At 33.6% G+C, this 13,390-nt stretch overlaps 1 protein-coding gene across 5 annotated transcripts in view; it reads right to left on the bottom strand.

Annotated features, from left to right (window-relative positions):
- Positions 1-13,390, bottom strand: part of LOC143253080 (putative receptor-type tyrosine-protein phosphatase mosPTP-1) — a 235,250-nt gene that overhangs the window by 116,746 nt on the left and 105,114 nt on the right. For all 5 annotated transcript variants that reach the window (XM_076506296.1, XM_076506298.1, XM_076506293.1 and 2 more), the window contains exon 4: positions 2,190-2,368. In XM_076506296.1, coding sequence (XP_076362411.1) covers positions 2,190-2,368 — 179 coding nt within the window. The remainder of the gene's footprint in view (positions 1-2,189; positions 2,369-13,390) is intronic.

The raw sequence follows: 13,390 nt of genomic DNA, 5'->3' as shown, positions 1-13,390 counted from the left end.
AACGAATGATGTTGCCGGCATACAAAATATAGTTAATGTTGTTAAAGGGGAAAAAATTGTATTATGAATTAATTTACTGTAATCCTGCTTTAAATAACTTGTGTGCCGCGACTAATGAAGATTCCCTCTTGTTTTACTAAACAAAACCCTCAATAAATGAGCATTTGTTCAAGATGAAACTAGCAGAAAGAATGTTGTATTTTGTAATCTTTGTATTTTAGTTAAGAGTTCTATTACTTTTACTATGCATAAATGTTAATATTTAACTTTTTCCAACAAAGATAATGAGTGTCTATATAAAATGTTTTTGTTGTTATTTTCGTGCAAGTTACACAATGGTATCTATCCTAATTTTTACGTGATAGACTAAAATAACCTGTTAAGAGATGCGCTAGGTGTCTCGTTGAAAGAAGATAAGATTATACGAATACACCTTTTAAGATTCATGTATAAAGCAGATATACTTCCACCAAGGTTTAAAAACACTATTTTACTACGGTATAGTATTGTAACTGCAAATAAACTACTGTGCTATATATATATATATCTAAGAAATTGTACTCGCAAAGAAAAAAGAACGCGATCAAATGTTACATTTATATCAATTACTACTTTTTGTACAGGTTCTCTATGAAATGCCATCTATCGAAAATTACAAATACCAATAGATTTATTGACGTCTTTTTCGATTTCTAACGTTTTCACACAATAATGAAACTCAACCAGTTATAAGAGGTCTTTGAAATTCTAAGAAAATTCTTCTGCATCGCCATACCGAGTGTTAAAATCCGTATCGTTTAAAAATGCTTGTTTATGGACAAAGGTAACGCAGTGGTGTTACATTTTATATAATTACACGTACATTTTAATTCCGTCACAATTTTTAACAGCTTGCAAAGCATGCTATAATCAATGTAACTGGAATCATATCTTATGTACAATTACTGCTACCACAAAAATACTCTGGAATCATATCTTATGTACAATTACTGCTACCACAAAAATACTCTGGAATTATATCTTATGTACAATTACAGCTAACACAAAAATACTCTGGAATCATATCTTATGTACCATTACAGCTAACACAAAAATACTCTGGAATCATATCTTATGTACCATTACAGCTAACACAAAAATACTCTGGAATCATATCTTATGTACCATTACAGCTAACACAAAAATACTCTGGAATCATATCTTATGTACCATTACAGCTAACACAAAAATACTACTGTGACAACGAACTGAATGTTGTTTCATTTAAACGTTTTTTACTACATTATACACTACTTTGATAGTGCGATGCACGTGGTAATTAAATCTATGCTCACTAGTTCATCAGGTCACCACGCATGTCGCAAGCATCTTAGAATAAAAAGAAAAAGAAAATGTCAGGCGTCGGCGACGTTCTGTGGTAGTGGTAAAAAGTAGGTTTCAACAAACCTGCTTAAACAGGTCTGCGTATACTTTGCGCCCAGAGTCTCGGAATGTTTAAGAGGCTACAACAAACTGAAAGTTTTTCTTTATTACCACCTAGGATATTTGTGAGCTGTTCGACCTTCAGAAATGAGATGTAAGCTAATTTAAATCCACTCTTCTTAACCATGTTCAAGTGATTCTGGTTCAGTTAGTAAATGTAAATTATCAGATTCTAAGGCTGCTCCATCACGTGAAAGACACCTTGACAGATGGAGAAACCTATTCTTGCAGCAACAAAATAAATGCAGTCTATTCCAAGAGAAATTTATATTTTTCAGTTTCAGAGAATATAGGCAATTCTAGCACAGTTTTTCACAGATACACGTAGAATAACTTTTACATATATCTTAAATAATAATAACGTATTACTCAATTTTTGGATAGGGTTGTCTTTGTTTCCCAAGCACACGTGATATACACGAAAATTATTTCAATTAGCTGATTTGTAAAAATAAATATCTCGCTTAATCAACGCCAGCTATGTTCAGCATGAACATGCGACTTACAAGTAATATTCTTTCTCTTCTAACATCTACTATTACGCTTTAAGATAATATTAAATTGACTCCGAGAAGCTAAAGTTTTCTCAGAATTAAATAAAGAATTAAAATAATGGACAGTACAATGCAAACTTTACATAAAAACTGTAGGTTGACACCAAGAACATTATAACCCTCTATACAAACACAAATTATCACATATCTTACCTTCTCTAAGTGTAACTATGTAGTAGGAAGGCTTGCTGGGTTGACTAGCACCAATAGCGTTTACAGCGAGAATCCTAAAGGAGTACACTGTGTAAGGTTGCAATCCAATGACTTGATAATTAGTCCTGTTGTCAGGAGTCAGGATTCCATTTGATTCCCACTGTCCCTTCTCCCCCACCCTGTAGAAATAAATGTTTAAAAATATATGAAATCATTGATATTAGTCCTTTGAAATTTTCATTGTTTAAGAATAAAGTACTTTATAAAAGTGTACTTTTAATTTTCATGTTAATGATTTTTCGAGTAACTAAATAAACAGGTTGATTGTTTTTCTTCAACCAGTGAATATTTATCAAACAAACTGCATTTTGCGAACTGTACAATTCTCAATCAAAATATTACACTTTTACAATGGAGAAACGACATTACACACAAAAAATAGGCTTTACGAATATCACACAAATGATCGATTTAACTAGTTCAACGTCACAAGACAATTCACAAAGTTCGTATTGTTTGTTTGTAGTTTAAGGGCAAAACTATACATTACGGGTAGTATCGAAACCCAGTTTCTAGCGTTGTAAGATTCGTATTGTGTTAACAGCCTGTTTGTTTTTATTACATTATTTTACTTTGATGTTTAGTTACTGCATGAAGTATTAATTGCTTTTGTTTCTTCTCACATGAATACAACATAAATAACCTTTTATCCGGTTGTTGAAAAGTACCCCATGGCTTTAAAATACATGCATATTATAAAAACAACTAAAATCAAGAATTGGCATATCAATACTTTTACAATAAAAAATACCTATAGCAATATGGTCCCAGTGATAGTGCAATTATGGGAAAAAATAATTAAACTACTGAACTCAACTGAAAACATTAGTTCTAAGATTGAAGCTTAAGATAACTGCCAATCATATCAGTGCCACAATGATAAACAAAGGTGTGTGTACACTATGAAGTTAATTTATAAAGGTATGCTGCAGGTACGTTTAAAAGATAAAGGTAAATAATGCCTGAATTTTATTCACATTCCATTGTGGTATGCAGGTATATTATGCGTTTCCTAACTCTTTAGTTAATACATATATTTCTTCAAATATTAAACATAAATCTTTCATACATAAATTTGGTCAAGGAACCAAGCTCAATTCCTTTTGCCTTGTTACTCATTGGACAAGGCCATTCAACTACGGTATCACATGTACTTTCTCATTTGAAAGATTACTGTAAGTTAGAGCATATTGTATAGAAATCGACATTGTCCATTTTTCCTGGCTATTTAGGTGCTGCCCCATGGATACAGTATCACTGTTTTGAAGTGAAAATGACCTTCATCTTGACAAGAATAGCATTGTTCTGAATAATAAATAGTCATTTTTTATCTCAATGTGGAATAATATATATACACAGAAAGAATGGTTTTGGCAATGATATATATATAAGCACAAAGCTCTATAGTATAGGCAGCAGGCATACTGTGCATTTGCTTTTTAATAATGATTGTGTTTGAAATATGTTACACTGTCTTTAACTTTTCTTTTTATCACACTCAGTCGAAGAGAATTCACATTTTACTCCAAAATACAATTTCTGGCCAGCCTCCTGTTATATTGTGCACTTCCTACACAATTACTCTAAGGAAAACCAGTGAATCTGAAAATATCAAATTATCAACTGTGGTGTAGTAAAGAAATCAAACATTTTAATTCCCCTTATGCAGGTTATAACAAAAGCTTTATATATGGTTAGGTAATAACGGAAACAACCAGTATTTCTAAACCACCAAAATATTTCAATCCTTTTCGTCAAGTTAAAAATTGGGTTGAGGGCAATAAATTAAAATCTGAATGACTTTGATGAAAAACACACACACACACAAAAAAACAATCAGCTGGTCTATTTCTTTAGAATTTTTGCGAAAAGCTACATACAAGCTATTCACACAGCCAGACCTAATTTTGATCTGATGAGAGTAGAGAGCAGGTAGTCTTTGTTTGTTTGAATTTAGCGCAAAGCTACATGAGAGCTATCTGTGCTTGCCGTCTCTAATTTAGCAGTGAACACTAAAGGAAAGGCAGCTAGTCATCACCACTCACCGCCAACTTTTGGGCTACTCTTTTACCAACAAATAAAAGGACTGATCGTCACTTTATAACGCCCTTATGGATGAAAGGGCATATTTGGTGAGACGGAGATTTGAACCCGCGAACCTTAGATTGTAAGCCCTAACTACTTAGTCATGCCGGCCCAGCAGGTAGTGAATGGCAATTATTTCCCACTTTTGGGCTATTCTTGTGTTAGATCAAATACTGTGATTTGACCGTTATCCTTATAACACACCCATGGCTCCATAGTACGGAGAGTTTTTCCTTAACATAGGTGAACCATGAACCATTGGATTGACAGTCCGAACTCGTTAATGACTAAGCCACGTCTGTCCCCCAAACGTTTGTCTCATTGCGAACACAGACAGTTACTATTTTAGTAACAGAGCCCAAGCCCAGCTCAAACCTTAGCGGTATATAAATGTTAAAACTCATTCATGTTAATCACAAGATCGCTATGTCTGGTTTAGATGTGTAGTTCTTCATTCACTACAAATAACCGAAAACACTTTAGGTGTTCAGATAACATGAAATACTGTCACAATTAATAACCCATCATTATTCAGCATACTAAGTAGTTATTTATTTCATATATCTAAAGAGCCGGAAAACAAAAATTCATCGCGCATGAAGTAGTACAGTTGCACCTGTAGTCTCAGTTTCACTAGTGCAGATATGTACGTATAGGAGTAAACTCAGTCTACTAAGCTTAATACAGGTTGCTACTTTTTTGTTTATAGATTTTATACGTCAATAATATTAATTCTTGTTTTTATTTAATGTAAACCATTTGTTATTGTCTAGCATTCTTTCAGCAATCTTTAAACATTTTAAAGACGATAAAACCAATTTATTAGTAGATTCATCTGTTGTATCATACAAAATCTTATTTTAACCCTAACACGTCCCATACCCTTTCTAAAACCGCTGAGAAAGGTTGAAATATTAGTTATGAAGAAATATATCCAATATACATATACAAACACACTGCGTCGCAAGTGTAGGACAGTTAATTGAATTCACTAATTTCAGTTAGACTCATCTACAGATTGTCGTAACAGATCTGTCAACAAACATGCTGCCTGGGTATGGCATATCTAGTCTACAGGGCGGCAGTAAACACATGATCACAAATGTTATCGCTACTATTTCCTCGTCAAAACTAATAATCAGTATTTCAATTTTCGTTTCTTATAATATTCACAGATAGAGGTCACTCGAAGCAGTGCCACTTTCTGGGTACATCTCGGACCCTTATTTACAGAGCATTAAAATAAAATAAAAATTTATAATATGCAAAAAGCTCTATTTTTCCCTCAGCGTTAATCTTCGTCTATTTTATAAACGGCATTTACTTCTCGTTATTCAGTAGTTTTTACAACAAGTGAGGTAAGTAACATAAAAACTCAGCACGAGGAGAGCCGGTACGTTTGTTTGTATAACAGATGAAAGCACTTACGTTACCGAACAGAGAAAAATAAAACAGAACGCCGAACCTACCTCACAAACTTGTTTATCCAGTAATCACGTGATACAACCTAGGGAATCCGCATTCCACGAAGAGCATATTATTAAATCATTCCTGTTATTCTAACAAAAATATTATATAGCTCTTTTCTTATCCTAAATTTAATACCTATATGTGTCGTATATTTATGCATACCCAAATATTCGTTGCCAATAAATTGAAATTGCAGGTTCTTTAAGTATTTTTAATAAAGTTTAAATTATGTCGTACAGAAAAAATAGCATATCAACCAGTATATATATATATATATATATCAACCAATATAATAAAATTATATGGATCAAAGATAATAAGTTTAACTGAAACAAATTTGTTGTCTAGCGCCGTATACTGAATATTTCAATATATCCTTTACTTTTAGTGCAGACAGTCCGACTCCAACGCAAGCATTTCAGTTATGTTTCTCCGATCGCTACATTAACGCCTGAACGCATCCAATATGAAACTGCATCAAACCGGAACAAATAGCCTGAATGTATTTTGGAAGAAACCGTGCAAAAACGAGCATAAATTTTCGTCTTCCCATATCATTATGAACGTAGCTTTGTTGTTTAATATGAATTTGATAGTTACTGACTGCTTGTTTGTGATATGATATAAACTCAATAGATTCGTCATCATACATTTTGTAAACAATGCGTAAAACTCACAGATCTATTTGATATAGCAATAAAAACAGTGCTCGAACTTAGAGGAACACTGTTTCCTTTGTTCACAAAACCACGCACGTGTGGAAAGATTTCGAAAGTGATTCACTGACTGGTCTAGGCTTCACTGGCGAGATATGAACAACAACAGGTCGTACCGATCACCCTTTGCCAGAATATCTGAATCAGCCATTGGTAAAGTTCGTTTCTAGTTTGCTCTTAATTTTTGTTTCATGAAATGTTAAACTTTAATTTTGAGGCAGTTATTGATATATCAATGAGGTAACTCAATTCAAGGTGTATTCAGATACATGAGAATATCAGTGCAACGTACACTTTTTTCATTATATCTATGGGATCTCATGTAGTTACAATTTTAACAATGAATATTTAGTTGAATGCGTATAGCCAGCTACCTCTTTTAAAACGTATACGCTAGAAAAAATATGTGTTACGTATCACCACATTTGCCTAGTTTTAACAATATATTCATGTTACACGTTATCTATATTACACATAGCAGACCACCTAATCTGCGTACAGGTGTTATGTCTATTCTACGTAGTAGAATGACTATTACGAGCTACTGACGTAGCACATCACGAAAAATAATCAGAAAGAAAATGCTGAGGTGTTTACGGTATTTAAGTGTTAGAGCTATACCAAAAGTTTGGTAGAAAATACAAGTTTCTCCATTTTAATTTGGTTTATCAGAAAGAGGTATTCCCAAAATTGAGAAACGTAGTTTTTATTATACTCTTCTTAACAAAACAAATAGTTAACTGATTGCTGCATATGTGTTTCATTTCAAAGCCATTGGGAAATTTTGCTTTTAAAAACACACACGAATTTTTCAATTTCAGCTGATCTGTTACCAAGCATGTCATTAGATGAAAATTAACTGACATAAGTAGACAGGAAGAACTATAGTTCCTGACTTCTGCTTTATTTATGTTTTATTCTACTAATACAATATGTAGTTAATGCTGAGTCTGAGTACTCATTGTGGTGCTGCTGATTCTTACAGCCCTCTGGTCTATATCAGGGGTCGGCAAATTACGACCTGCCGACTTCCTTGAATATGTAATGTTGCATACAAAAAATATTTGTTTTCTTTATCTATTTTTGGTTAGCGAACAATAAAATTCAGTATCGAAAAATAGAGCAAAAGTCTCATTTTTACATTGGCCTCAAGTGAATCAATGTTTTATAGCCAAAAATGTTTTAACCCTTCACTGCATGCCGTGTTATACATGGCACATACCGATATTTTACGTCATTAAAGGCCAACTAAAGTGTTTTATGTGGTAAGCTGCACACTGGGCCGCTAGTAGGTCAGAACAAGCAGCTTAGTATCGTTAGACGTCGTCTCGGACGCATTAACAAGTTCTGAACTTGTTTAGTGTGTTACATTTCGTCCGTGTTCATGCTGCTCGAACAAACTCTGTTATACTGTTTTTTTTTCGTGTGTTTGTGGACTATTTACCGGTAAGTAACAATATTATTAGTTGAATAAGAGTTCTGACAGTTTTTATAAAAAAAAAATAAAGACATTTAGGAACAATCTTGTATATTATACTATAATATTCACTCAGTCATCATATCACAACACTAGACACGTTCATGCATTTTTAGTAAATGAGTAGGTTTTTTAAAAACTGCACTAATTTTGTTGTTAGCCATCGGACAGACTTATCATCGTACTTTTCATGTGCTATGGTTGCGCTTGATAAGGAAAATACAGTATATTTAATTTTTTTAACATTCATAGCTTGTACAAAGTACTCTCCTTGTACATTTTGGTTGGCTGCATCTATTGGTAAGTTGAAAATACTAACTGATTGTAATTTTTTTTAATGTCGTGGACCATTTCATAATTATTTCCTATTTTCATTGTTTTTGGCAAGAAGCATTTTTAATCACTAGTTTTTAAAGTGGTCAATTATTTTGTCACAAGATAAAAGGCGGAAAACTGACTCTGAATCTCGTGTCTTTAAAGAACATTGGAAGGTGGAATATTTTGTTACTAAAAAAACAACAAAGTACTGTGTGTAATATGCAGTGATGCTATTGTAGTGCTAAAGAAATATAATATACGTAGACATTACCAAAGGAAGCATTCACCTCACTATTCTCATCTGACAGGAAAAGTACGTCATGAGAAATATGAAGCCTTGAAACAGAGTATTTTATCACAACAGTCGTTCTTCACTACGATAAATGTTAACAATGAAGCTGCAACTAAAGCTAGTTTAAAAGTAGTTTATTTGTTAGCTAGGAAAGGAAAGCCATTTACTGACGGTGAATTAATCAAATATTGTATGATAACAACAGCTGAAGAAGTATGTCCAGAAAAAGTAGAGTCATTCAATAATATGTCTTTCTGCAAAAACAGTAACTAGGAGAGTCGAAGACATAGAAGACAACATCCTGTGCCAATTAAACAATACAGCACAAGATTTCCATTGGTTTTCTCTGGCTCCTGACAAACCAACAGATGTGTCTGATAATTCGGCGTTGCTATTGTTCATTCGGGAAATTAATGCTAACTTTGAAGTGATGGAAGAACTACTGGTGAAAACATTTTCAAAGAGGTGGAGAAAACATTGACTAAATACATTCTGGTTTGGAAACGTCTAAAGTGTATTACAACTAATGGTGGAAAAAATGTGTGGTGTAGGAAAAGGTTTGGTTGGACAAGTCTACAAAGCTTGTGACAGCATGGGATGTACAAAACCTCTAGTGTTTCACTGCATCATTCATCAGCAGACACTTTGCGGAAAACATTCAGATCTGTTATGTGTGATAGAACCAGTCGTATCAACAGTGGATTTTATTCGATCGCATGCACTTAATCATCGACAGTTTCGAACATTTTTGGAAGAAATAGAAGCTGAATATAGCGATTTGCCGTACCACACTGCTGTAAGATGGAATATACCGATTTGCCGTACCACACTGCTGTAAGATGGCTTAGTAGCGGTAAAGTTATCTCACGATTTTTTGAACTTTGGATGGAGATTGACATTTTTTTGAATGTGAAATATCGTGCTCAGGAAACAGTGAATGGTTGTGGAAATTGGCATTCTCGGCTTACTTAATGACGCATCTTAACGAGTTGAATCTTAGATTGCAAGGCGATTCTGAGCTTATATGTCACATATACTCTGCAGTGAAAGCTTTCAATATAAATTACCCTTCTTTCACTCCCAGCTAATGATAAATAACTTAAACCACTTCCCTATTGTGAAAACTACAACCAAGAAGCAAATTCTCCATTTCCTTTCGAATTGGCTCAAGACATTGTCACTAGTCTGAAGCTACAGTTTCAACAGCGTTTTTCAGATCTCGATGAAAATGCAAAAGCATTAAAAATCTTTCAAAATCCATTTGACTGCATTATCGAGGAACTTCCGTCAGATATTCAACTAAAAGTTATTGACCTGCAGTCAAATGACATTTTAAAAGGCAAGTACAAAAGGGAAAACATGACTGACTTTTATAAATACCTCCCAGACGAAGGATATGCTTCCTTAAAATCCTTTACTCGGGGACGGGTTTTAGCATTTGGCACAACCTATTTATATGAAAAAAACTTTTTCAACGATGAAGTATATTAAATCAGTGTTAACTGATCGCCACTTGCAATCAGTTTTGATTACAGGAACTACAAAATATGAACCATAATTTAACAATATTTTGTCCCCCCAAAAAAAAAAAGAATTTCATAGTTCTCATAGTCTTGTATGATCATCATTTCATTTTTTGTTCACTTTGGCCCACAAGACATAAAAACATTTCTAATCCGGCCCGTCTTCAAAAAAGTTTAGCAACCATTGGTCTATTATATAAGCCCCGAAGTTGGAATATTTTCCTTCTTCCACATATTTGTTTCTCCACCAACAAAGCAGATTATACGGTAATAACAAAAGTATTTCGAAATTCGGACATCAGATTTTAGAAGATTGCATAAATCTATGCTGAACGACTTATAGCAACATTGAACACCACACCAAACTAGAGCATAATTCATGCTGATTCAAACGACCTATTTCTTTTGTCAATCGACCAACGTTACTTATATGTAATATACATATAATGTTCAATGTTGATTCGGGGACTTTTACATAAAAGCAAACATTTTCATATGTCATGATTGACCCGACTTTGTTTTTTCACATTGTACAGAATGTGTGTCTTAATAGCACTTGTGTGGACTTATACTTCTTACTTTTTTCATATTCAAACTCTATTTCTAAGACTATATTTATATTTGTAGCCAACTAAACGAATAAAGTGTGTGGTCTACGACGAGAATTCATACACATCACACTCGTTCAGTAATGTAAACTACATGTCTGTTCAATTAAAGAACGAAATTTGCCACTGAAGTGTCTGAAAAGGTCCCTGTGAACCTGATTTGTCATGCATAACACACGGAGGCATAAAGACTATCTCAGATTACGCAGTATTTTATGTTTCTGTTTCACAGTATTATCACCCACATCATTTCCCACTTCGTAGAAACGAAAAACATTATAAACTAAAAATGACAAGTGTCATATTTTTCTTAGTAGAACCATTCAGAAAAGATAGGGTTAAATGAAAGATATAATTTTCATTCCTTATTTTGACATTTAAGTTTTTAGTTTCACTTAATTATCAGTGGTTCTTACTTTTTGTTTGTTTCAGTGCACTGTGTAGTCTCTGTTCATATAGAGAATAAACTAGGCCTTTGTTTCTACGTGTAATGTTTATAATACTAAAAAAAAGGCTGGACTGATAGAATTTGTGATATTATAAAGAGTATGCATAAAGTTTTAAGACTGAAATATTGGGAAATGTATTTTGTTAAGCTGTCTCAAAATGTTTCGAATTCATTGTTCAAGAATAAAAACTACAAGAATTTGCTGTACATGTGAAATATTATTTAATTTGCACTCTTGAATTAATCTCTGTAAGGTAAATAGTCCCATGAAAAACTATATTTTGAGTATAGAAAGTCACTTATGTTTATTTCATATGCATACGAATACATCCTGTTTCTCAAGAGACAAATACAGATCCTTTCTCAACATCTGGTTGGTTGGTTTGGTGTTTTATGGCACAAAGCAGCTAGGCTATCTACGCCAAACATCCGGTAAAAAGTTGAAATTAAATTTAGTAAACTTCATAAAAGGATATTAAGGTAAAACAAAACAAAGTTTTAAAAAAAGATAAATAGCATTAAAACCAATGTTTACATCCAGTCTACAGCGGTAAGATAAAAACTACAGTAATACAAGTTGTAAAGGACTTTCTGTAGCATAATTGTAATTATCATAACTCGTCAAGAAGACAACAGGTAAGTTCAAAAATCACCGTCAGTCACCTGAAGCTGGCCTTTATATTTCTAGTCCTAGTTCCGAGTTATTTGACCTTATGGCCATTTTCAGAAAGTAAAGTAATAAAAGTTTTAAAAGACTTGTAGCAAAATTTTAATAATAACTCTCCAGGATGACTAACAGGTAATTCAAGTAGCAGCGTTAGTCACCTGAAGTTGACCTTTCCAGTCCTGGTTTCGAGTTATTTGACGTTACGGCCATTTTCTAATTTCAAATCAAACTAGATGGACTTTGATTCTTAAAAGGGAATTACATTAAAAGGGTCTAATGTATAAATGAAAAACCTTTAATAGCATTAAAAAAAGATTAATGGCCTTTAAAACACTAAAAACATTTCCAAGGTGGACAGTGTATCATCTCAACATCTGGACATTATTTGTTCGTTTTTAAGCGCAAAATACTCACTACACTATCTATGTAGTGCTTACTGCAGATATCGAAACTCGATATTTAGCGTTATAAGCCCTCATACTTATTCAACTACTGGGAAGCACATCTGACCATAAAAGATGAAGACAGTTATGTTACTTAACAGTAGCACAGACACATTTTGTTGCTCAACAGGTGAATATGGAGGCCACAGTCCCATGCTCAGAAAGTGGACAACAAAAACTCAGTCCGTGCTGAATCTGGACATAAAAAAATTACGTTCTTCGACGCTGGACGTAAATAACACAGTTCGTTTTTCAACAGGTAAGCATAAATAATACAGTCTGTTGCTCAAAAGCTTAACGAAAAAAACAGTTTATTAAACATCAAGAATATAGTCTGTTACTGAAGAGTTGGATATAAAGAACACAGTCCATTGCTCAAACTGACTGTTTGTTAAGAATTTCGCGTAAGGTTATAGAGGGTTATCTGTGCTAGATGTCTTTAATTTAGCAATGAAATACTAGAGGGAAAGCAGCTACTCTATTACTAACGAGTAATGGGATTGACTGTACTTTATAATGCCTCCATCGCTGAAAGGGCGAACATATTTGGTGGGACAAGGATACGAACCCGCGACCCTCAGATTGCGATTTGAGTGTCTTAACCACGTGGCCAAGACGGACGTACTCAACAGCCAAACACAAAGATGACAGTTGGCATTAAAAAACAAATATACCACAGCTAGTAATGCACTCGAATGTTTTCCAATTTTTCAACTAACTAACTCATTTTCTGGAAGGAAAAAACAAACCCACTGAAATTCCTTTCAGTAATTGTAAACAGTTTCTAATGAATTAGGTTAATACACGAGTTGATGCCAATAACGAGTTTCTATGCTTCCCACCTCTACTTATCAAACGTTTATAAGAGTAGATATGATCCAAAAATGCAAGATTAACTAGTACGATTAAAGAAATCCGTCTAATTTTGGTTCTGTAATAAAACCACAAGAAAAAGGTGTGATATGGTGGTTTACAACGTTTCCAGATTAGGTATATGTTTAGATTTATTACATAGTTTATCTGTTATTTGGTGTATAATGCTCGCGCGCGCACACTCGCATACACACAAAATACATCTACAACAACGTAAGTAA

This window comes from Tachypleus tridentatus, chromosome 6, assembly GCF_004210375.1.
Source record: "Tachypleus tridentatus isolate NWPU-2018 chromosome 6, ASM421037v1, whole genome shotgun sequence".
NCBI lineage: Eukaryota > Metazoa > Arthropoda > Merostomata > Xiphosura > Limulidae > Tachypleus > Tachypleus tridentatus.
Note: the sequence above shows the minus strand (reverse complement) of the source record. Positions and strands in the feature narration are given on the sequence as shown.